Consider the following 26,989-nt stretch of genomic DNA (forward strand, 5'->3'; position numbering starts at 1 on the left):
AACCTACTTTACAGTTTTTTCTTTCATAAAAATGTATTGGGTAACAGAATTTTTTTGCAAGGTAAGTGAGCCACAAAAGAAAAAAGGTTGAGAACCACTGTGCTAATGGAAGGTAGCCACGACACTTATAAGGTTGAGAACCACTGGTCTAAGGCATCAATCAAGACCCTTTAAGCAACTTTATCTGGCAATATGCCTAATAATATTTATATTTTGTACAAATATGTTGATTAATTACTTCTAGATTTCCTGTAAACCAGTGATTCCCAATCTTTTTTTTCTTGGTTACCATTTTGAGCTTTTGTACAGTGTTCATGTACCACCTAAGTTAAGCCTACACCTGACTAGAATATCTCAAACTACTAACTATTTTGGCATATAGATAAGAAAATGAGCGTATAGCTGTATTGAGGTTTAACAAACGTCATTCCAGGAAGACATAAAAGCCATGAATTAAACAAAACACAGCAGACAGTTTAAATGCGATGTATGTAGTTGTTTTTTCTCCACCAACTGGTCAATACACACGACAATACTACACTGCTGCTATCAGATCATACATATTAAATAAGCTAACAAAAAGCGTTTTATTATCTTGAACAAGATAAGTGTTACGTCATAAACGTGTGAAACCTCAAATTCAACTCAAAACATTGCAAATTACCCAATCTTAAAGTTTTAAAAGTTGAAAGTTTTCGTAAATTTATACGTATGCTAAAGTTAGTCGCGTACCACCTGAAAGACTCTTGCATACCACCGGTGGTACGCGTACCACAGTTTGGGAACCACAGCTGTAAACTATCCAGCTATTTCTAAATATAATTATCTTAAATTCAAGATATTAACTGTTACTATACAAGCACCTATTTCAGTCTCATCCACTTGAAATCATACCTATCCAACATAGAGTGTCATATTGACATGTCACGGAACCCATTAATTTACTTTGTCAAAGTTAGACAAGCCATAAAAATTGTGCCACTATAGCATTGTTAAGTCGTATTGCTTCTTTTTTGACTAACATGATCTGTTATGCAGTCAAATGATGTACTGCAAAGAATACAAAGTTATTATTGACATAAAGAATTCTTGACAATTACGTTGTGCATAACTGCATAACTTCCCTGAATATTGGCCTAAAGTTGACCTTAAGTAACCCCATAGCGCATTTTGTGGACGGCCAGCACGTTTTGCAACGCTATGTTACTTTTGCAACTTAACGCATTTAGGGAAATTGCGAACTCCACACCAGACATTACACGTTAGTCGCTCGCCCAATAACGCTTGATTGACACTTAATTATTAGACGAACGTTATCGCGAGACGCGGTAATTGGTCGCCCGAAAAAACGCTGACACTGCACTACGAGGTTACATTTAAAGCAAGCACTATAAATTGGTCGCCGCAGCGACAGGCCAACTTACCACACGCACAAATTATGCGCAACAATCGGCGGTAAAATATTAAATTATATCGGTTCCAATTACCCGAAATAAATGGCAGAATTGGATTCAAATTCCATCTGGATTCCAATCCAAGGATTCGATATTCTACTTTGAGCATCCCTATTTGTAGCTAAGAAGATATATTCCACTTTGATGTCAAGTCCACTGAGCGACTGCATAGATTCATGAAGTTTTATAATTTTTTTAATTGCTGGGAACATCCACCTGAATAATAGCTGACTTGTAGCAAGAGGTATTCAGATTTTATTAGGTTCACTATTTATCTCTTTTATTTTATTGGCCTTGATATGATGATATTTGCTATATATTCCATGACATACTGTGTAAATTCAAAAGCTGAAATGCAACAGATCTACACATAGTATGTGTTTTTGTAGTTATGTCTGTACAATAGTTGTATGAGAGGTTGCAAAAGGCAGCAGATTAATACATTTTCAAGTTTATCACTTTTTATTTTATCATGAGAGGCTTAAATTGTAAACTTAATAACCAATTATTAATTGTAAAATACCAAGTACCACTTGAGAAAGTCCAAATACTATGTTGTTTATAGATTGTTTTGCAAAAATGAAAATTGAAAAAAAAACTGCAGAGACCTTCGGAAAAGTCCACGGAAGTCATAAAACTTCAAATGCAATTTTCATATAGAAGAAATAACCACATAGTGTTTTAAGCATCATTGTTGAAACCAGCACCCCAATAAATTGGGGAATAGCATTTTACTACAGGCTTCTGCTGCAAAATAAAGCCTCCAGAGAGATAAGAGCACTCAAGCGGAAGCAAAAACGACATATTTCCACCTAGTGGTCAAGTATTTCAAAACGTCATATCTTCGGAACCGCTCATCACAGAATGCTCAAATTTGTTGCAATCTTATTTTTTTCTTTGAGGTCTTTAATTGTTTAAAATATAAAGAAGATCTAAGAACATGGGTGGACAAATTTTGAAAAACTTTAAATTAAAGATGGAATGACCCTTGCGTTAATAAAGATCTTTACTGTAATACATTGAAAAACATTATTTTTTAAGTTTTATGTCACATTACGCCTCATACCATGCTTTTCTACATGCAGCGTACTTTAAAGCAGGGCTGCGGAGGTTAAAATAACCGAGTCTCGACTCCAACTCCTTTCCAAAATATAAACTGAGTCCGACTTTAATGGTTCTAAACCATTTCATTCCTTTTTTCATTCTATAAATTAAAGATAAATCCCCCGCAGTTTCCCGCTGGGCCTCGGTCATAGCCCCTTATTTCATGTTAAATGTCGTCAGCCGCGAAAAATTGCTTAAACTTACATTGGGCTAACGGTTTTTAGTATAGTACTCCATTTTTAGCCATGTAAATTTGACAAATAATGGTATTACAGCCGCGCAAATGTTATTACAGCCGTGAAATTTCAAACTGCAAAATCGTCTCCCCTGTGCAAAATCATAGTTTCCAATCACACAAACCAGGCAATAAACAAGAGCAGGACTTTGAGAATCATTGAAACAAAGATTATATCCACCCATTGACTTAACTACAATCAAAGTGGGAGTGAGGCCATAAAAAGGTTAACGTTTGGGTAGGTTCAAAGGCAATATTATTAAATAATATTAATTGACCCGTCTTCACGCTTCATCCAAACACTAACCTAAATATAGTCCGTTGCTTTAATAAATGCTTCAAAGCTGTGGTAGGATTCTAGGCGCTCTTTCACTATTGTACGTAAAAATTAATAAAAAAATTTTTTTCTTTAAATGCTGCATACCACAACGCATATTGTTTGGGTTAGGGTTAGCGTTTGGTTGAGGGTGGGTCAAGTTATTATTATTAATAAACATAATATTACTTGACCCACCCTCACCCAAACGCTAACCCGCACCCTAACCCAAAAAATATGCGTTGTGGTATGCGGTATTATTATTATTTTTTTTTTTTGCATAACTTTTCACGTACAATAGTGAAAGAGCGCCGGATTCTAGACCAGCTTTGTCACCTGTTTTGCCCAACACTAACTTGAGACGCGATAAAGCTTATGCATACCCTTTCCAAAAAGTTTCAGACTTCTCGCAAAACGTCTTCTGGTTGGGTAATACTAATTTACGGAATGATGAATGGTCGGAATGGTCGGAACGCTCAGTAATTTTATTATTACCAACGCACAACATTTGGGTTAGGGTGGGGGTTAGCGTTTGGGTGAAGGTGGGTCAAGTGTTATTATATTTAATAATAATACTGTAAGCGTTCCGACCATTCCGACCATTCATCATTCCGTAAATTAGTGTTACCCTTCTGGTTTAACGTTTCGATACAAACTTTTATTTGATTAATCTTTGAATGTATTTCAACCACAGTAACTTATGATTATACAATTGCGTATTCGAAACGCCTTTATTAAGATAATATCATTTACTCGACCTATGTGGCTTAGGTATTCTTCTTGAATCTTTATTATTATTCAGGGTAACAGGGAGATTCACCACTACTCACGTTGCGACACCTACCGGATTTTACTCCAAAATAATTCACTTTATATTTCAATCTCCTCAAATTTTAAATTTATTTGCTTGCTTATGTCTTTGAAGGATTTTTTTTTTTTTTTTTTTGTTTAACTTTAAAGCAGCTTATTTTCGCGCTTACTTAGGTAGTGGGACATATTTAAGCTTTGTAGTGTGATGTATGGGCTCATGGCGCCATAGAGTGAATATTTCAAAAAAAAAATTGTAAAATTCGTTTCGCGAACTCGCGCAAAGCGGCGTTTTATAGAATTTGCAACGACGGCATATGTGGCCGTACGCTGACCTCGACTATATAATAAACGAACTTGAATCCAAGTAAAATTGAAAGCTTTTTGGTGTTAATGCAAATCTGTATCAGAACCAGCCCGCCAATATAATTCATCCGGCCCGTCGCCTCTTTGACAAATTAGACAAGAGTCCATTTGAATTACTTTTTTGAACCTTCTATCTACATCCAGAGTGTTTACATGCTGATGCTCTTTTTGAACTAGATCAGCGCTTCTTTACCGGTGCGCCGTGGAAGACTGCCAATAAGTGCGTCGCGGACAAACGAAAAACGTATTAAAAAATAATGGACAAATATTTTTTAACCAATTTTTTTTTACAACAACTCGTAAGAAATTTAAAAGAAATACCAGTATACCAAAAAAATCGCGCTCGCTTCGCTCGCCAGGAGTGCCCCCAATAGTTAACGAACACTAAAATAGATTAACTATTAAAATTATTGCGTTTCCTCAACGTAGTTTTATTACACTTTTTTAATAGTAGTATGGATGACGACGTGTGGACTTGAATTTCAAACCAAGTAAACGCTTTGTTTAGCGCTTTGCGCCAAGACTTTACTGATTCTTTACTGATTTCCTTTGTAAAAAAAGTAATTATAAAAACGTTTTTAAAGTGCAAAAAATATCCGAGGCCCACCTGATTCACAATTGTTTCAATGTTGTCATAACACAAAATCTCAGTTAACATATGTTGTGCGGCCCGCAGAGACCTTATACTGAGTTAGTTTGGTTTTGGCCTGCCACTACAAAAAGGTTGCCGACTCCTGTGTAAGGATTTTAATAACCTATCCAATGTTAGGATTAAATGTTAGGAATTTTCTGCATAGAGTTTTGCTCATTATAGCAACCTTATTTGGCGAAAAACAATTACAGTAACTTAAAAATTGAGAGAAGTGTCATGAAAGAAGCACTGCCGACCGCAGCAGACAACGCTATGGTTTTATTATGACGTGGCCTAGGCCCTTTTTCGGGGGGCATGTGAGGTTGCTCTCGCCTTTTCGGGAAAAAGCAAGATGTGTAGACAATAGACATGGTAGCGACTTCAGCAATATTCTTCATACAGGGTCACACTAGGAAACCGGCCAACTGTAGAGGCTAACCTTATTTTTACCTGAATTATGACGTCATATCTGAAAAAAAATGGTCACGTCATATCATAAAAAAAATTCATGGCCCTTCCCAAACTAAAATCCTAAATCCGCGCCTGCGCACCGGTACTGCGTTCAACGTAATTAAATCTCGTTTGGAACTGAAGATTGGTTACTAATTAAACTGCCACATTTAATGCGATAATTTGCGATGTCTATAGGCCAGTGCTTGTCAACCTTTTTCGAAATGGTACATACTTTTAACGTTTACTCAAAACTTATATAGGCTAGGCCTACTCCGAGATCCACGCAATACACCGAATCTGCAGTAATCTTAATCGAAAGATGGGCAAGGCTGCAAAAGTATGGGAAATGCGTAACCTACATTTATACAAATACAAAATTTCCGGAGGTGCGTTACTTGCATTTTTTTTAAATTATTGATAGGTCGAATTAACGTGAAAAATGTAGGCTATATCTCCTAAAATCAAATCAGGTACCGGTAGCCTATTTTGACCTTATTCAATAATTCAGGTATAATTTTATGAACTTTGAGTAATATTCTTCTATCGATTACTGGGGCGATTATTTTTTGACTAAAACAAGTCAACAATCTTCACGTTAGGTGAAAATTATTTCAAGTCAAAATAGCCCTTATGGACATAAATCGTTTCCACTTAAAAAAACAACTATATATAGTCAGCTTTTTTAATTTGTCGTTTAGATCAGTGGTCGGCATAAACCGCAGGTCCGCGGACCGGTCCCTTTGAAGTAATATTTAACTGTGTTATATCTTCATTCGAGCAATACACGGTAGCCTATGCGCGAGTTTGCAGAATTAACAACATATGGCTATATAGGCCTATAGCTTGTCCCATTAGGACTAGGTTCAGCTTGAGCCAGTGGTTCTCAACCTTTTTTCTTTCGTTGCCCATTTACGTTGCAAAACATTTTTGTGGCCCAACAGAATTTTTATGAAAGAAAGAGCTTTAAAATAGGTTTTAGAACAAAACACAGCAGAACATCTTTCAAAAAAGATTATTTATTCAACCGTGCATTAGTGAGATACTTTTGGCTGAACAATAAATTTACATTCCTTTTTAATTCCTCCCCAAGCCATTATTCCTGTAAAATTAAATATAATAACACAAATGAAACTAAATCTAGCTTTTTAAATTGGTCTGTGGCCAACCTCAAATGTTCTTATGGCCCACTGGTTGAGAACCGCTGGCTTATTGAACTATGTTTTTGCACTACGGTAGTTGTTTATCTTTGATTTGGACAAATGTATTGAACAGTAGGCTATTTGCCGTCTTTTTTCGCATGTGATTTGCAATTATCCTATTTCGATAAATAGGTCTTTGTTAATTTTATGCAATTACTTTTACCGTGTGTTTTAATCGTTTGCACACCTTTTCTAAAATATTTAGCGTCTTGTTTTTCTTGGCATTTTTATAACGTTGTTTGTTTTATTAAATTACAAAAATATCAACTATAAGCATTTTCATGAGTTTTGCCTAAACCCCAAAAAATAAACTGATTTGTGTTCGACCGGTACCGGTAGTCAATAAAATTTCTAAAACGAGTGGTTGACGAAACAGGTCAAAATTTTACTTGTTTAGGTCAATTTTTTTTTGAAAACATGGTGACCGATTAGGAATACATTGATCCAACCAAAACTTATGGTTTTAAGTACCTAAATTGTATTAGTAACCTGGCTTCGTCCGACACTTGGTTTTAATATTTTTTTAGCATTCGGTGGACACACAAATCAGTATATCAAAATAACAAACAACTATAATAATGCCAACGAAAAACTAGGTGGTTATTTTAATAAATTGTTGAACAAACAGTTTGCTTAACAAGGTAAAAAAGTTGCACCTAGCATTATTATCGAAATGTGATAATTGCAAATCATCACAAAAAGAAACAACAAATACTGTCCAATACATTATTCCAAATCAGAGATATGCAACAACCTGAAGCAAAAAACAAGTTCGAGTTTAACCTTGTGCCATAAACCAGGCATGCCTGGGTAATTCTGCCGGCTCACGTATACTATGACGTACTAGTGAAGATAATACGGTACAGTAAAAATGTTTTGGTTCAGTGAAGGAAGTAAGCCGGAACGGAGTTTTGGTAAATGATTTGCTGCCTGAAAAGCGTTCCGGTAAAATTATTATTACCGTTATTTTTTACCAAGCCTTAACTAAGGCCATTCCGCCATCTTCAAATGTATTTGAACTAAGATTTTCAAATGCACTACATCGAACGATAACCAAGTTTTACAAGTGACGTTTTGTTACCTCTGGAAATTTTCACGCGTTTCGGTGTCTATATTTCATCCCACCGATGACAGAATTATTCTACTTTCACTCCTGTGTTGGATGTAATTCAAAACTAAATTTGATTATATTTTAAACTGAAGGACAATTTCCAAACGCTTACTACAGTTTTTGTTATTTTTGTGAACGATTTTTGTGCAATCTGTAAAACGATTTTCACTTAAAATAATTTTGACAAATTTTGACCTAACCTGTAAATTTTGAAATAATTTTGACCTTACTTGTAGATTTTGACAAAATTTTGCCTTTTTGTGACAAAATAATAATTTGCTGGTCAAATAAGAATTGCCCTACCTATCACTAATGACAAACTAAATCCCGTTTGGTGACGATATCATATTGACAAACAAACAGGTTAAGTGTTCCTCAAAAAAAAAACTTCAAGCGATTTTGTAGCTTTGTGTTTTAAGTACACACCGAAATCATTAAAAGCACAAAGTTGTTACAGTAAAAACTATGGTAATGTGGTATCTTTATAAGCGCTTGATTTTGTTATACAGTATAACTCATTTGCACCAAAAAATTTTTTCGAATGAAAGATAATACAATACAGCAACTTGTAAAAAATAGTGCAAGATAAACAGGGCGGAAAAATAAAGACAATAATACTTGAAGGCACAAATAAGTAGCAGGTTAGTAAACACAATGAAAATAGCTAATATTGTACCAAAATAAAAAAAAAATAAAGTAGCACTGATAGTAGCAAAACAATTGCAGAAAAAAGTGTAAAAATAATTGGTGACATTGGCAATAAAGAAAATCACAACATGTCGTCATGTAACTGTGTAATGCCTATGGTTTGAATATATGGCAAGTATAACACAATTAGCCGATCAAAGACAAATCATCACTAACCATTTAATGTCCATTCGTCCATAGGGGAAAATATAGGGGCCAACATGTCATCGCTCAATGAAAGTCTAAAACTAAAGTTATTATCTTACACTGTTGTTTCATAATGCTATTCTTAGTCCAAAGCAAATATTTTAGCAAACTTTAACTAAAATTGTACACTTAGTTAGTTTACTTAACTAACGTTTCAAGTTTTGCCCAAACAATTTTATATTGCCTTATTAATTAACATAAATGATGTAATACTATATTTACCGAAGTAGGACAAAGCGCTCTTTACGTGTAGCACCAATCAATTTAGGAGAACAAACAATATACGCCACAACAGTTCAACACAATATGTGTTAAAAAAAGTTAGACAAATGCTATCGGTCCTTTTAACACCTTATGTTAGTAAACATAAAGCGAATAAAAAATAAAACACGACAAATAAAGCGTAACAAGCTACAAACATGTTATCAGGTGTAGGCAGTGATATCTGTGAGGCTAAAACTATGTCTAAAAAGGCACCATTTGTTACCATAACGATTTAGAATACTATAACAATACGTTATAACAAAATGCCTGTACGGCACATTTAAGCACCAAAATGAGATCAAAAATATAAAACTATTAAGTGTGACAACTAAAATCGCGGAAATGATAAACAGAAAAATTAGACAACAATATAACAGCAAATAATTTGAAACCCATCATGGCATAAAAACTATATCTTATTTATACAAAAGTTTGCACTACATTTTCTCTGTGTGACATTTGTTGTAATTACCGTCGCGGTACAGGGACGGACAAATTACTGAAAGAAGGTATCACAGATACGAAAAAAATCGCTTTTTGGAAATTATCTGAACGAATTTACCTGTGGTAATATATGATGGAGCTGAAAATCAAATTAGATTTTCTGTTTTCGAACAAAGCACCAAGACACAGCACAAGAAAAAGGGCAACTTCAAACCATTATTTAATGTTTTTAACTTCGAACACTTATTAAACTTTAAACGCTTATTAAATGTTTTTAAAGGAGGGGTTACTGATTGAACATTTAGATTATTTAAAGTGCCAGAATCAAGACTTTCGTATGAGTCGGATCATGGTCATGTTTTCATCCTCAAGCATCTTGTTTTCTTGTCGTAGTTTATGATTCTCTTCTTCCAAAGATCGCAGTTCCTTAAAAACAAACCAAAAATAATTTTAAATGTACAACCCATAATAATTAGATTCTCAACTCGGGAAGGAGGTGACTTTAGGCCTTTATTGACCAAAGTTTGCTGTTCAGCGGAGGCACACCGATGTTACTTTTGTTCACTAGACACGGATCTATATATAGCCCTATATATATATTATATCTAAAATATATGTTTATTGAGATTGTTCGCCAGTTGGCCAGGTTGTTTGCTCGCAAGAGATTAACGAGAGCAGGAAAACGGTTTACTATGAGCGACCCCGCTTACTCTAAATAGTTGAAGACAATAATTTATTCCAGACAAACAAAAGTAGAACTAAATGGGGAATTCCCTTGTACGGGTGACGTGCTTAGTGGAGTGTAGAGCGTTAGAAGAGTACTTCAAACAATTACAGACAAAATACACAATATTGCATTTTAGTTGCATGTTCAATTGTCACCAGGGCTGTGAAGTCGGATTAAAAACAACCCTTATCCGACTCCGCCCCAACAAAATGAACCCGAGTCCAAGAGTCCGGCTAGGGTCCCTACAGCCAGTATTTCACCCTTTTAGGTGGCTAAAAATAAAGTTCATATTTAGCAATTTACATCCACTATACACGGTTGAAAAATATTTTACTTTTACATTTTAGAGCTTGATTTCGCTGGATGTTAATTGGCTGTTTCTATCAGGGTCTTTCTCTCATTTAATGACGGCATTACTGTCAAACAGAGAATGGGAAATTCCACAAGTTGAAAATCCCGGATGCCCCTATTGGATGTCTTATTACGCCCCTAGTTGTCAGGGTATAGTACCTGTTTTGAGGAACTAAAATCCGCAAGCTAGACAGCCAACTTTTACAGGTTAACCTTCCTGAATCCTACAGTAGAATATTGTTGATAAAGGTGTGACGTTACCGCTTGGTAGCAAGGTTGGCTGACCCAATGTGTAAACACAAAAAGTATCTAGTATATCAAAATCAGTTTTTGGTATACAATTCTATACATTAAGCCATTGAAAAATTTGGTAAATAATTTTGTTTGAAAGGAAATAGTTTTCACTTTTCAAGAGATACTTTCTCAATACTTTTACACAAATAATTCAGCGCCCTTAAAAAACAGACTTTTTTGTGCCGCAAAATCAGAACCCATAGTTCAGGCAAACTTATGTGGTTACAAAACTTTCAAACAAAATCTCATGTCTTAATAAGTTGATTTTACAAGTAAAAAATTGCTTACATTATCCATGCTTTTAAGTTCTGCATGTAATTTTGAAATGGCGATCTCAGCAGAAGCAAGTTTTTGTTTTAATTCTTCTGATCCTGAATTCCGATGTGACATCTATAAAACATTTAGTTTGATGGCATAAATATATTAAAACAAATTAATAAACAATCAAAAAGATATTGTAATTAATTACTATAGCCAAAACTAAAAATATCATTTGATTACATCTTTAAAGCGTGAATTGTGCTTTCTGGATGAGTTAATATGAGGAACCACTACAGCTGCTGTTGCTGTTGTTGAAACCTGGTTATAAGTTGATCCATTTACATCTGTAATTTCATTCGATGATCTTGTTTCACTTTTAACAACCATTCTGAGTACAAAGGAAAAATAAGTTGACGTAGCACATTGAGACTGTTTTATTTTCTTTAAATGTTGCCAAAATTTTTTCAGTGTTTCGAAACCTTTTTTTACTTGCGGCACCACAGAAATTAATATAGTTTGAGTCACCCTTGCTCATATTTTTGCGGAGTGGTTAACTATAACATTACAATAAACGAGATTGGAACAGCACATTAAGTGTGCAACAAGGCATGTTAAGGGTTAAGCAATATAATTAAAAAACAGAATTGAATACAATTAAAAAACAAAACAGTACACTATAATAACAAGCAGCTAGTGAATAATACCCGGAAAAGCTAGTCTAATTCTGGAAATAAATAGAAATAAAAACAGACACTTAGCGATGGCTATCTTGCTACATAATAGTTTTTTAGATATTGCAAGTAATGATTTGGGTACATGTTTTTAGTGCTGTGTTTAACAAATAGGTTTCATACAAGAAATTCCATTATGCTCTACAAACATTTTTCATCTTGTTAAATTACATTCCACCAAGTTCTATTCATAAAACAAACTAATTCAAGTTATCATACTGCTAAGAATTGTTACTGCTACCCTAATTAAAGAGCAACCTATTTAACATTTTTCTGTCAATAACTTTAACAACACTCATAGACTAATGTGTTCTTACACCTATTACAAACATGTATATTGTAAAATACTGCTTAAACTACATCTACAGATGATTGTATTAGATATACCGATTACCAAATAAACCAACTTATAACAACATATGGTAGCGCACCACGAACCAAAGAAATGCAACTTGCTTAACCCGTTTATTGTTAACCAACTCTATCACTATAAAAATCATTGAGGCGAAGTGACAGTCTTGCACATTAGTTTTTGGTGTGCTAACAAAGTATGCTAGCTCATTTAATTTGCTCATATAAAGGGGCTTACTGTTCTCAATTGCAACAATTTTTTTTTGCAAACAATTTTTTCTAAAATATATTTTACACAAAAAACACCACCAAAACGGTTGCATATATCTTACCTTGAAACTGAGCAAAATCCTTGCACAGGAGACAGTTCATTGTTAAGTGTGTTTAAATCCGTTTCGCCATCAACATTATTGCTGTCATTTGGCTGAAAAATAAAAGTGTAAGATCTACCATTGTATAAATTTATTATAAGATTGTATACAGTATATATATACCTGACAACACCCTAGCTATAGTGCATAATTTCAACATTGTTGTAGGACTTTTTTTATTGATTGCATTTTATAATAAAATGTTTTCCAAACATGATACAAAAGAGATGTAAATTATGTGCATGTTTAGTACGGTTGTTAAAAAAAAAACACTATTTTGTCAAATTTCATTGGGGACCCCCTGGAATTGTTAGGTTGCATCTAAAACCCCAAAAACCAAATCTGAGCATGTTTGGTTCAGTATTGACCGTGCTACATCAATTTGAAAATTCAAATTCCAGAGGGTCCCCACTGAAATTTGACAAAAAAGTGTTTTTTTGAACAACCCTAATGTTTAGTCACTCTCACTCAGTAAGGCTAAGCCAAGCATTTAAAGTTTTACTAATTTTTTAGGGTTCAAATTCACAATCATAAAAGTATAAGATATTGAATTGATATTTTTTTAACCAGTCTGTAGATTAAAATCAGTTTTGATTTATACTGCACTTCAAAAGTGGAAACCTATAATTTAAATATTGTAATATTTTAAATTTAACCATTTTTTATTTATGCTCTACTTAAATAAAAAATGTTTTAAAGATGCAATAAATGGTTGTCTGTACGGAAGTTCAAAGCATAATATCGAAACCTTAGAATTTGAATCTAAAGGTAACTATAGAAATAGGAATCAGTTTTTAGTTAGGAAAACAACATTTCTTTAAAAAATGATTATGTAGTATCATGTACCCCCTAATTTAAGCGCACTGACCTTATAACATAAATGATTTCACTTTAGTGTAAAAATGTTAGAGAAAATTAGTAAAACTCGTATTGCCTAGTGCGTCGCAAGTAGGGATGTTCAAAGTAGAATATCGGATCCTTAGATTGAAATCCAAACTGGATTTGTATCTAATTGCGCTGTTTATATTGGGTAATTGCAACCAATATCATTTAATATATTACTGCTTAAGGTTGTGCCTCATTGTACATAGTAGTAAATTCAGAAAAATATCTATCGCTTAGGCGACACATTTATAGTGCTTGCTTTAAATATCTAGCCATGTAGTGCAGCATCAGCGTTTTTTCGAGGAATTACTTTGCGTTAACCTTCACCATGTTGCGGGGTTACTTAAGGTCAATTTGAGGCCAATATTAAGCACGGTTACCCATAGCATAATTATCATGTAATAGTAACACATTACTGGCAGTAGTAACTTTGCATCCGTTGCAGCATATTATTTGACAGGTATATTATCAGATCCAATTTGTAGTAACATAAAACTAAACCACAAAAACAAATCTTTTAAACCAAACTGAATTTGGGAAAAGTATATTCTGTTGCATTTTCACTTAATATATGGGCAAAAAATTAAGTTTGGGCAACACCCTGTTTTATAGCATGTTATGTTTTTGTGTTGTTTTTTGTGTAGTTATGCATCACCATTTAAACAAATGCTTTAAATGGCAGTTTGTAGGTCATTTGTAATTTAATTTTTCAATTACTATATAGATATGTTAGAAAAAGTGATTAATTTGTGTTTTTTCACTAAAGGCTATATAGCATGTTTTATGTTTTTGTATTGTTTTTTGTGTAGTTATGCATCACAATTTAAACAAATGCTTTAAACGGCAGTTTGTAGGTCATTTGTAATTTAATTTTTCAATTACTATATAGATATGTTAGAAAAAGTGATTAATTGGTGTTTTTTCACTAAAGGCTATATATATTTATAAATATTCCACCAAAAAAATATCAAATAAAGAATTAATTATATATATATACTAGGATTCAATATTCAGAGTTCTTTATTCTAGATTTGGAAACTATTATTTGAGAATACTTCAGGATGTTCAAAGTAAAATCCCGAAGTATTGTAGAATAATAGTTTTTTGAAATATTTAGCAAGGTCAATTTCGAGAGGTTGCCCACGGCTAACAAAAAAACTTTTCTATTTTACAAAACACATTATTTGGCTGCTAAACAGATCAATTTAGAAGAACAACTAAAAATCTATGTTGATTGGCGCTCATGTAACAACATTCTTCTACTTTTAATATAGTTTTGTACCTTTTTAATATAATTAGGCATAAAACTGCAAAACTCCATCATTTGAAATAGCCATTGTTTAATGTTAAACAAACATATGAGAATAAAATATTATAAATATTGGATAAAAGAGAACACAATTAGCTCACTACACAGTTGGTTGCTAGTTACCTTATCAACTTGTTCAACTTTATTTTCATTCTCATCATTATTTTCAACGTCTTTAAGGTTCACCACACCAGTGCTTCTCCTTTTCTGACGAAGCATCCGTTTTTCACGCTGTTGCTTTCCTCGTCTTGCACTGGGCCCATTCTTCTTCTGAGTGGTAGTTGGACTTTCTTCAGTGTCTGACTTGGGGTTGCTTGAAGGTGTAGAGGGAGAGTATGGAGAGGGTTTATCACCATTACAAAGAAGTTTACCACTTGCCACAACTTTTTCTGTAATTAAATGAAACTCATAATTAGGGATGTTTCAAGTAGAATCCCAGGGATATTAGAATATTAGGTTTTGAATGTAGAATATTGAATCCCACTATATATTATATTTACTTAATTAGTTTTTTTTCTTTCTATACTTCATATTGAAAGCAATTAAACTCATAACACTTTGCTAACATAATGACATATATTGTAAAAATATAATCTTCCAAATGTTTACCATTTTAAACAAATCTACATTTGAAGCATTAGTGTAAAATGTAATGCATAACTACAAAAAAGGAGTCGTCAACCATTCATAGGCAGTGCGCTAGTTTATGTATAATGTCAAAATATTAACAACGCGCATGCCAAAGAAAAAATTTTCTATGTTTGGTTTTGCACTGGCAACCAGGGCTGCAAAGTCGGTTAAAATCAACCAGAGTCCGACTCCGATCAAAAAATTGAACCTTTCACCCACTTACGTAACTATAATAAGATGGATATTCAGCAATCCACTCATAGGGCTCATGGAAAATATGCCACATGAGCTATTTCACCTTCATAGCGGTTCAGGTTAAAGCTAAGTAATAGGTTACCAGACAAAACGTTGACGTTGCACTACATGGCTACATTTAAAGCAAGCACTATGTGCATGTGTCACCACAGCAACAGATGTTTACCTAAACTTTTCACTTGCATATGTACAATTAGGCGCAACCATCCATGGTAAATTGTATAAATTATATCAGTTCCAATTAGCCGATATAAATGACAAAATTGGATACGAATCCATTTAGGATTCAACTTTAAGAAATTAATATCCTAATTTGAACAAGATAAAAATCATAAACATTAAAACCAAGTAAAAATTCACTAATTGTAAAAAATTAAAAAAAAAGTTTAAATCTTAACAGTAGCAAAGAGTTTTCACTTTTTACACTGAATAATGAATATATATAATCAATTTATTATGACCATCTTTGCGATATAGTTTAATGCGTTTTGACATTGAGACTGTGACCAATATTTTTTTTCGCAGAAGCAAAATCATGCAATCAAAACTTCTGCAAATTACATCAATTGTTTACATCACAATGCTTCATGCTGTTTTATGCTTTAGATCAAAATTACACATGTTTGAAAAAGATTACACATGTTTTTGAAAAACTGAAGAAAAACGATTCATAAATTTGCGATTTCAGAACTTTGGAGCTACTTATGTTTTAATATAGTTTTTCTTATTTTGGGACAATATTTTCTACTTATTATGGCGATTGAGGCTGTGTTTAGTCAAAACAGTATGATATGCTTAATGGGGATCTAAGTTGTGCGCCATGCCACCCTCTGCACAAACTGTGTTTTGCCAATCTTAACAACAAAATTAAGAAAAAATTTTGCGCCTCGTGCAAACTATGAAATACTTTTTTTGCACATTACTAATTGGGGGGAACTCAAGACTTTTTTTGCACCAATTTGTTATTTTATTTGCAGTATATAGCCTTTGCATTATGTGTCATCACACCTTTTAAAACACATTTAACGCAATGTTCAATTTTTTCACAACATGTCTGTCAAAATCAGCTCGATGTAAACCACGAAATCGAGCACAAACAACTTTTGTGTGTCTTCCAAATAAAGTTAAGCCAATACAAACGAAATAAACACTTTTTTCGCGATTAGCCCCACACAGAGTTCACTTTCATGCTGTCTGATTGACATGTAATCGACAAATGCCAAATTTATTTTAGTATTATTGTTTAATATAAAGGGGGGAGCAGTAGAAAAAAAGTTAAAAATCACTGTGCTAGAACATTCTTATTAAATATACCTTTGATTGGCAATTTAGTTCTGACCACACAACTTAGAACTTACTGTTCAACCTTACCACGTAATTAGGGTTATTAATAAGCTTTTAATTAATTAACACAGTTAGGTTGTAACAATGGTTTACACATTTAAGAGAGCCAGGTTGACAATTCTGCTATTCTAGGCTCAGTTTATGGCTTGACAAACGGATTTATAAGATTAAGCTGGACCTATTACCACAAACATTTTGTAATTTCAATTCTTCCCTTTGAATATCAGTATTGCCCCTTTGTATATCTGGTAAGAACAACTTTAAACGTTTGCATATGGTATCTTCCCGAAAAGCTTTGCACACTTTTTTGTGAACTCTGAATACTTGTGCATAATGTGTAAAGTTTATTTTGATTTTATCAAAAGTGGATTTGACAACCCATTTGCGGGCATAACTTGCAGCAATTCCAGGGCGTTTTAATGCTGGGCACTAAAGGCTACACAGCTTATATTAAAACATATTATTATGCAAAATATGAAACATGTATATAAAATTGACACAAAAATTTCAATTAGAACATGCTTTACCATTGCTGTTCTTGCGTTCAAAGTTGGCAGTCATGGTCTCAATCAAAGCTGATTTTCGACGTGGTGCCGGACTTCGACTTCCTAATATATCAAATCAAAGAAAGGCACATTTTAAGGCATTTAAAGACAAAAATTTTATTTACAATTAAAATATAAAAATATTTTAATTATAAAATTTAAATATAAAAAAAGTAAAGTAATCCATTTTTTTGCCCCAAAAAACTGTAAAATAATCAGTCCTTTAAAATAACCATAGTGATTTATATAACTATACTGTAGCATTACATTGCTTGAATGGCACAGTTTAAATCACTATATCTTATATTCTCTTTTAAATCAATTCAAATTGTTGGTAGTGGTTTCCATACTGGGGGTTGCAAGGGTGCAATATTTCATAAAGAAAAAAATGATAAAAATATATATATAATCAAGCTATAACAGTAGAAGAAACAGGTTTAAATTGTATTCATGTGATATTTGCACAACTGAACGAGTCGTGTTTATGACAAAACGTTTGTTTTCTATTAATAAATCAAACAAAGCTTAAAAAATATTGCATTTAAATAGTGTTGTCTAATAAAAATCTTAATGTACTGAACAGAGGTTTAGATGTTTAGATTCATTATGTTGTAACTCTCAGTTAAGCCGGAGGCTCATTAGTGTCTTCACATTCTGGTTAATAACTGTTTGGTTGCTTGGGTGCTTGGGTGAAAGCTAGACAGCTAAAGCAACTGTCCTAAACAAGAAGAGGGTGCTGTTGCTGCTGCAAAATTGTGGCCACCTTTCTTGGTTAAGTTTCTTAGTCCAGAATTCAAACCTTTAACCTACCAATCTCGCCAATACAGCAAGGAGGAGCAGAGAGACCAAGTGTTAGTCGTTTCACATGGATAGAAAAGAAGAATGTTGGTTGATTACCACAATCGACCAATACAACCTTAAAGCCTATTTATTGCTACACATTGAAGATCTTGTGAATAAGGTTGTGCAAAAATACTTAGTTCCTGACATGAGCGCATAAACAAGCAAGCCAAAGTTGATGGTTACACATGACCTACTTAATAAGCATCGAATAGGTTTAGATTTGTGTGTCTGGACCCCACCCCTCTTTGTAAGTGTGAATATGTTTTTTATTTTTGTCAGGGTAGCTCATTATCCGAAGCGGCAATGTTTTTCATGTAACTGGGTCACGCATCTTAAGCTAATGCAAAACCAAAATCAAACGCAAAACGCTGTCTTTCTTGTCTTGTTTGGTCGACATGCTTCTAATTTAGCAATTTTAGTCCTGTACAAGGAACTTGGGTAACTGCGCTGTTGATTGGCGAAAAATGATTCTACTGAAATCATTCACACATATTTCACAGTCTTGGTTGTTTTTCGCAATTGCACTCTTAGCACTTTCGCAGCTGGCCCCTGGCAGGAGTGTCGACGACGCACAAGTTCGCTTTTGCTACGTTTATTAGTGACTTCTATTTAGTTTTTTCCTATTGATGATGTCATTACAAATCAACGTTTTATGACTTTTTACGTGCACCGAAAAAATAGGGGAATTACCCAAGTTAAAAATTTGCCCCCCTTATGGATTTCTGGATACGCACCTGGCTGTGCATCTTTATTCTCTGTAATGAAGTTTATAAAATCAAAACACCTAAACAAATGAACACGTGGAGAATTAATTCGCACAGCTTTAACAACATAGTGCTAAATTTTCAAAGATCAGCAAATCAAACAAAAGGCTGATATTGATAAATATTGCGCATGTTATTTTGCTATTAATACCGTTCTTATTATTTGTGTAAATTACCAGTGTGTTATATTACAATTCTGTTATTATTGTTAAACTTGCATTAATTATTTACTTTTTTTGTATCGAAATAATTTTTTCTCTGGTACTTGTATTTTCTATAATCTAACCCCAAATAAGCTACCCCATCTAATAATACACACTATACCACGGGTGGGCAAACTGCGGCTTGTGAGCCACATGCGGCTCGACGGCATGTTTTTTGTGGCTCTTCTAGTCGAATCGTAAAATTCCAAAAAAGATGTAAAGGCTACCAAGAGTACCGTTATGAACGTTTCTCTCTATTTATTTTTCTATTTAGGCCAGCATTTCGTTTATGACGTAACACTAGACATAGATTCCGAGTTATAACGGCAAGCCAACGCAATTTTATTGCTAAGACTTCAGAGATACCAAATCAAACAAAAGACTGATATTGATAAATATTGTGTGTGTTAGTTTGTCATAACCGTTATCATTATTATTATTATTGTGTTAATTATTACCGTTTTATTATATCACAATTCTCTTATTAGTGCTGAACTTACATTATTTACCGATTTTGCATTGAAATAATTTTGAGGCTCTCTGGTACTTGTAATTTGTTTACTTTGGAGCATGAAGGCTGGAGGCTTTTGGTAAACATAGTGCAATACTAAAGCTCATATAGAAGTAGGTAACAATGTTTAAAATATAGCTTTATTCATATTTATTACTAGGGCGATTATTTTTTGACTTGTAAAAAAAAGTCAAAATTTTTATTTCAAATCAAATTCGATAAAAATGCCCGTAAATTGTTTACACAACATTTTCCTAATAACCAGCATCTTGTTTGTTTGTCTTTTTGAAATGACAAAAATATAAACTTTTTTCATGAGTTTTGCATAAATTCAAAAAATAACTTATTTGTGTTCGACTGGTAGTTTAAAACATTTAAAATGTGTGGTTGGCGAAGCCAAAACACTAACACAGTATGTACTCAAACAAAAATATGATGTTTAGTTCAATGTAATTCTAATAGGTCAAAAATTTGTCAAAAAAATATATGTCAAAATTTTAAATTTTCAAGTCAAAATTTATTATTTTATAGGTAAAAAAATAATCGCCCTATTTATTACCTACTTTAATGGGCTTTAATAATCTTAATTTGTTCACTCTATCTCAATTGCCATAATAGAATCAAAATAGCAACAGAGATACTTCAGTGCTGTCTGAAATGTTTCACCTTGCTAGTTTACTTCTAAAACAAAGTGATGTCCATGATGAACATCTGTTGCAACCATTCAAATGCAACACAGTCACTTATGGCCCATTTTTGGATAACAACAGTATTGCACAATAAGCTAATGTGAGGTAGCCACTTGTACTAAAAGATTCAGTACAAATTATGATTGATGAAGAATAAGTTGTCAAAGTATAAAGTATCAGTTTTTTCAGAATTAAAAATCTTACACTGAATTGGCCAGTAAACATAAAATTGTTTTTATCAACCGATTAAATTAAGAATATTAACCTAGAACTTTCACTTAAAGCAACTGCAATAAAAGTGTTTTTGCCACTTCCTGGCACTGAGATAAACCCCAAATTTATAACATTTACTTTCTCAATTTAAATTTTTTTCGCAAGAACCAAGTACATTAGAATTGCCTTTATGGACACAATTCAATCCAGCTGCTTTCTGTAAGTGACATTCTATTATTAAGTTTACTTGTTCAGGAGCAAACAGTAAAACAAGGGACTGCACAGGATTAAAATTGTTTATAATTAAGATTAATAAATAATCAGTGCAACTTGCTCTGAACACATGCTGATTTTAACCTGCTCACCCATCTGGCGAGCGCCTTTTAAGCAAGTAATACATTGTACTTTGCTGCTATAATACCAATAAACATTTTAATATATATTATTTGGTACCATTTTAGCAAGATTTCATTAGAATTTTACCCCTAAATAATAAAGAAATATATCTATGATAATATATAAGGTGATTACATCAACAAAATACCCATAGTTTGGCACTTTGAATCGCAAAAATAATTTACCTGATAATTTTCTTGGTTTTTCAGTCTCTAAACTGACTTTTGCAAATGCTTCATTGTCATTTTCCACAACAAGATTGCTGCTAGAGTTCAGATTGAGATCAGAATCTAAAAGTTAATAAAGAATCATAAAGAAATTGGAAGTGGTCATGTCATTTGTTCACTTACAGGGTATTCTGTGCATCCAGTGGCATATCCAGGAAGGGGGGTTGGACCCCCCTTTTGTAAGTGATATTATTGTTATTGTTCATTTTTTTAGGGTTCACCGTCCGAAAAGCGGCAATGTTTTTAATGCAACTGGGTCATGGGTCTCAAGCTAATGCGAAACCAAAATCAAACGCAATACGCCGTGTTTTGTCTTTTATTTGGTCGACCATAAACAATAGATAGTTTTTCTCTATCGCATTTCGTTAGTTTTTCTCTATCGCGTTTCCTAATCGTTATTTGTTCAGGTTGGCTGATAAGCAAGGGTGTATTCGACAAATGACAACGCAAGTCAAGCCTTCTTCCTTTTTTATCTCGCTAAAAATGTCTAGTTAGGCTTAATGTTTCTTGCTGTTAGCTGTCTTCGTTAATATCCGATGTTGGTGTAACAACAGCATTTTTTTAAGCGAAGCAGATTCTCCTAAAAGATGGTCTAACTTGACTGTTTAAAGTCGTCTGTTTATGTAATGATAGTAATCGCAAAATTATTCTGTATAAGCATATCTTAAGACCGTATGTTTAGTGTGAAACTGACAAATTATATTCTCTTAACGCCGGCTTGTATCTTATCTGACTTGGCACATTGCTTGGCGCAGATGCTAATCGTGGTATAATAACAACCGGGAAAAAGATCTTCGTTTAGTATTGCAGGTGGCGAAAGACATGCTTGCAATTTAGTGTGGTCCCGTACATTGAACTTAGAAAACAGTGCTGCTGATAGTCTAAAGATGATTCTACCAAAATCAATCACAAATATTTCACTGTCTTGGTTTGGTTTTTCGCCTGAAGTTAGCAATGGCAAACTAAGTGGTTTTGACGCATGTGTTTGCTTTGCATCTGACGTAAATTGCATGTGTCGGATTATTTTTTAACGATTTCATTACAATCACTATTTATGATGTCATACCCGTCACTATTTTGTGACGTCATTATGCATTAACGTTAGACAGAAAATAGGGAAATTCCCTAAGTTGAAAATTTGAGACCCCCTTTTTGATTTTTTGGATTCGCCCAGGGTGCATCAGACAACAAATCTATCATGCATAATTTGTAACCTTTATATTAGGCTTGTACCTATTTTTGCTATAACATAAGATGTTCAAAACCTAAGGATTTAAATCCTAGGGTATTGGAATCAAAATGTGCCATTCTAATGATTTGAACTGGTAAAACTTCATTTAAAACGTATAGTCTTAGGTGTACAAAGGCAAGTTTTAAAGCTCATTTTTAGTATCAAAACAAATAAAAAAATAGTGTCAAAACAAATGTAGGTCATGGTGGAAAGATTTATAAGTTTTCCACATATAACATTTTTCAAATGACAGTGATTTGCTGTCAGTAGCAAGTCATAAGAATTCAAAGCAAGTTTTTCTCTATTAAATACTACATGCGACCCCACAGACAATTCCTTGCGTCCCCCAGGTTGGGAACCACTGAGGTAGAGACTACTCTTGGCATGTTGTGGGTAGGTTTTAATCCATTTTAATCGGACTTTATAAATCATTATTGTTTAGTGAGCTTTTGTTATGTGATTTCAAAATCTCTCCTAAGAAATATTATTGACCAAACCAAATGCTCAGCAAAATAACTATTTCCTATTCCTCAAGACTGTTTCGATTGTTCATTGAAATAATTATTAAATGTGTAGCAGTTTTTACCCCATACAATGTGTTTGGTCAATTTTTGTTGTAGACTTGCGCAAACGTATAAAAATAATTGAGTGTCCAGGGTTGTTCCTAGATGGGCAAGCGGCCATCAATCAGCACTCAACCGGAAGAAATAACACTCCCCAAATTTGTTGGCAGGCCGTCTGCAAATTTCTGTCCAAGCGCGGTCATATTTTGGGTTATCGTTAACCTGTCTTAACAGTTTCTATACATAAACATTAGTTTTTATAAGTCTGGTCGTTTATTTCCATGTATGGATGAACAAATTAATGTCCCATAAAGCAGTTTACAAAATATTTTTTACAATCTCTAGTGAAAAAAATAACACTGACAATTTAGTAGCCACGGCCTGGCTATTCTCCATTTTTCTAAAAATGCTTGCGCTCTCTTTTTTTTCGTATTCTGGTTTTTCTGTGCTCTAAGGACGTTTCGTCACAGGTTGCTTCGCTCCACAAACAAAACGCCACATTTCGCCTAACACTATAGTTACTGGTTGAACAACAAATGACAAAATAAATGTAAATTTACAACTAAACCATTCATTCGAAAAGTTAACAACTATATGCACCAGAGGTTCTGTGCTGCGCGACGTAGGTCGTTTGAATTTCCAAGGGCGTCCGCAATGGTTTCGATTCATATCTTAACATAATTGCGATATAAAATATTTACAGACTGTTATTTTTTAAGCTTTGGCTTGGTTGACCGCTGTGAAATTTAAGAGATCGCAACAACATACTTACGTAGACTAATTGCTAATTCTCAGCTGTAGGTACACGATATTCCAAAATATCGTAGTGTTCACTGGACTGTTTCGGCCCCTCAAAACATCAAAAAAAAAACACTGCTTACAAATATTATTATAAGACATTTGCATTCAAACTTATTGTTACCAAAAACTGCAGCAATTGCTCTTTTTTTCCTAATATAAACAATTAAATAAATACAAAAAAGTAGAATTATTATCACTGGATACATCGCAATTCCAATGAACTCTTCTAAAGGCGCCAACGACTGGGTGAAACATATAAAAATTAAGAACGTTTAAGTTAAACGATGAACCTCATAACTATTTGCCAATGCAGCAATGACGTCTTTGATTGTTTGCTGGTAAACGTTTTTTTTTTAAACGGGACAAAGAGTCTTTATTACGCTCAGCCCTAAGACCCAACAATTCTTGAAAAAAAAGGACCGAATTGCTTAAGACTTCTGTGTGCAGTGTTGCATTGTACTTACAATTGGCAAAAATATAAGTTTTGGCAACAACCTGGACAGTTGAGATATTACAGTTTACATAACTGCACACATGTTAGCAAATTGTTTGGGTGATTTATTGCTGTGATTGTGGGCCCTGTAGGGTAGATTAAGATTAATCTCTTCTCCAAACAAAATCGAGGTTAAATAATTAAAATAATTTAATAAAAATATACTAGGATTCGCTATTCTGGATTCGTTATTCTAGATTCGAAACCTAGTATTCTAGAATACCCTGGGATTCTACTTTGAGCATCCTTATCTGTTACGCAGTCAAGGAATATACTGCAAAGAATCCAACGTTACTATTGTTATACCCAATACTTGGCAATTACACTGTGCATAATCTTGCTGAATATTGGCCTAAAGTTGACATTAAGTAGCCCTTTCGCGCATTTTGTCCAAGGTCAGCTCATTTTACGAGGGAATGTTACTTTTGCAGCTTAGGCTCAGTTAACAAAATTGCAAACTCTACACCTGGCATTACACGATAGTCCCTTACCCAATAAAGCTTTATTGACATTAAATTTGTTAAAGGTTATCGAGCGAGGCACGTAGTAATTGGTCGACTAAAAAAACGCTGACACTGCACTACAAGGTTATAAATGTGTCGCCGCAGATACAGGCCTTAATGCAACTATCAGCGGTAAAACTAATTATACTGGTCCCAATTACCTGAAATAAACAGAAGAATTGGATATTGAATCCCATTTGGATTCAAATCAAATAATTTTATTTTATACTTTGAACATCCCTACTTATGGCATATAGTTTTTATGGAAGTGGATTTAGCACACCAGATGCATGTGAAACTTGGTTAAATTTAAAGGCAAAACAAACACTCTGCACAACCCGTTTTAGCACCTATATATACTTTAAACATCCTAATGAGAAATGTTAACTCAAGTTTACTTATACTTTACCAGTTTCTTTTGATCTTGATCCTCTTGTTCTCCGAAATGAACGAGGTCGGTCATCATCATTTGTAGTTACATTTCTAGCATAGACAGACATAGCTAGGCCACAATTAAAATGAATTTATAACAAAAATGACTGTAGACTTGAATAAAAACAAAATGCATACCAGTTAGATTATTATATTACAATTCTAGACCAATAGTTATATATCGCAGATTAATTCTTAAAGTTATGAGCAACAGAGCCACAAGGATGCTAAAAATCATGAAACCAGAAAACCCTGAAGTACAAAATGTAGTAATGCAACTTGCAATTAATACATTAAGTGGTTTGAGATGAACAACAACCAGGCCGGTGTGTTTGGCCTGCCTGGAGAATAAATCCACCACTCTGTTATGCTATTAGCCGTGCCATAGCCGAAGATTTCATGGAAAATCAGTGTAAAATACACCTAAAGTCAAACCAAATGCGCAAAAATTAGACCGTGCTTGCGGTTATCATTAGTACTTGATTTACTGCTATGCAATTTTAAAAATAACTTTGTCAACAGTGGGGCAATTTCAAGCAACATAAAAATCTCCCCTGAACAGTATCTAAAGTTTACAATGTGGAACAACAGTCTATTGAATGTCTCCAAATTGTTTTTAAAAATTAAATGATACTTGATTAAGTTGAGTTTAGAAGTCAAATAAGAATGAGAAATGTTTATAGTGAAATATTGGACATATAAGAAGGCCATTTGTAATTTTAAAAGTCATTTATAATATAGCTATTTGGATTGGAACCTGTGCCAGTATGCATTCTGTGGCAGGTTCACAGCCCGATTTAAAATAAAAACTGTTTGTGTGTGTACCTGAATTATTAAATTGCACACCTTAATTTCACAAAAAGGTTAAGTTGTGGTAAGTTTTGCACTGCATACTTAAAATCTAAGGTTTGCATGGTTAAACTAAATTTAGTTTATTGGGTTTGTTTTTTCATTAAAATAATGTTGACATATTAACTAGGTTAAAAGTGTTTTTGTAGGTACAGTACAGTAGGGAAAATCAGTTGTGAAGATTTAAATTCAACAGGTCGCAGTAATGCTGGTTAAATTTTTTGAAACTTCAAAGACCATTTCAATAAATTTGCACACGGGGTATTTATTATGCAAGTTGCGACACCTGGCGTTTTTTTCCGCACATCAATGGACGTTTGACGTTCGGCTAACGTGGTTAGCTTTATGTTTGCATCTTGCCCCCTGATGATTTGTTGTTTGAAAAATTGTTTAGTTGTTTATGTGTTAGGTTTTCACCGATGACGAACACATTAACGAAAAACAGCCAACCTTCTTCTATACAACAAAAGAAAACGGAAACCGCTACGGCGCTACCTACATTGTGCGCGTCAAGCGCTCTTAACAAACCCAAAGAGACTCTTTGAACAAACCCTATATTATAAAAATGTAGACACAAGGTGGTAGCACAGGTAACCCAGTAGAGCAGTGGTTCTTGAACCTTTTTAGCTTGCGGCACACAAAAAAATCTTAAATATTTCGCGGCACACTTTTAACAAAACAACTATAGAGTAATTTTACAATCGCCTTAACACACGAAAAAATATATGTATAAATGTCTCAATAAGTTTAAAATGCTTGCGTGAATGCCTATTGGTAATAAAAATCACCTATTTTCCAAAATTACCAAAAGTTTCGCGGCACATTTGACGATCTCTCGAGGCACTCGAGTATGTGCGACCGAACGAAACGAAGGCTAAATATTAAGCCAGTGCTTTTCAACCCGTGGAATGGTACGCACTTGTGCGGATGAAAAAATTG

General features: G+C 33.7%; 1 protein-coding gene across 1 annotated transcript; it reads right to left on the reverse strand.

The window, feature by feature from the left end:
* Positions 1–8,083: 8,083 nt before the first annotated feature.
* Positions 8,084–25,316, reverse strand: LOC146160324 (uncharacterized). The gene is made up of 8 exons (XM_083384273.1): positions 25,179–25,316; positions 21,137–21,241; positions 17,315–17,395; positions 14,682–14,947; positions 12,326–12,417; positions 11,152–11,299; positions 10,939–11,040; positions 8,084–9,704 (listed from the first exon to the last, which is right to left on the reverse strand). The coding sequence occupies exons 1-8, from the start codon at positions 25,267–25,269 to the stop codon at positions 9,603–9,605; spliced, it is 987 nt and encodes a 328-aa protein (XP_083240399.1). The 5' UTR covers positions 25,270–25,316; the 3' UTR covers positions 8,084–9,602.
* Positions 25,317–26,989: the final 1,673 nt, after the last annotated feature.

This window comes from Ascidiella aspersa, chromosome 3 (assembly GCF_963924565.1).
Source record: "Ascidiella aspersa chromosome 3, kaAscAspe10.2, whole genome shotgun sequence".
NCBI lineage: Eukaryota > Metazoa > Chordata > Ascidiacea > Phlebobranchia > Ascidiidae > Ascidiella > Ascidiella aspersa.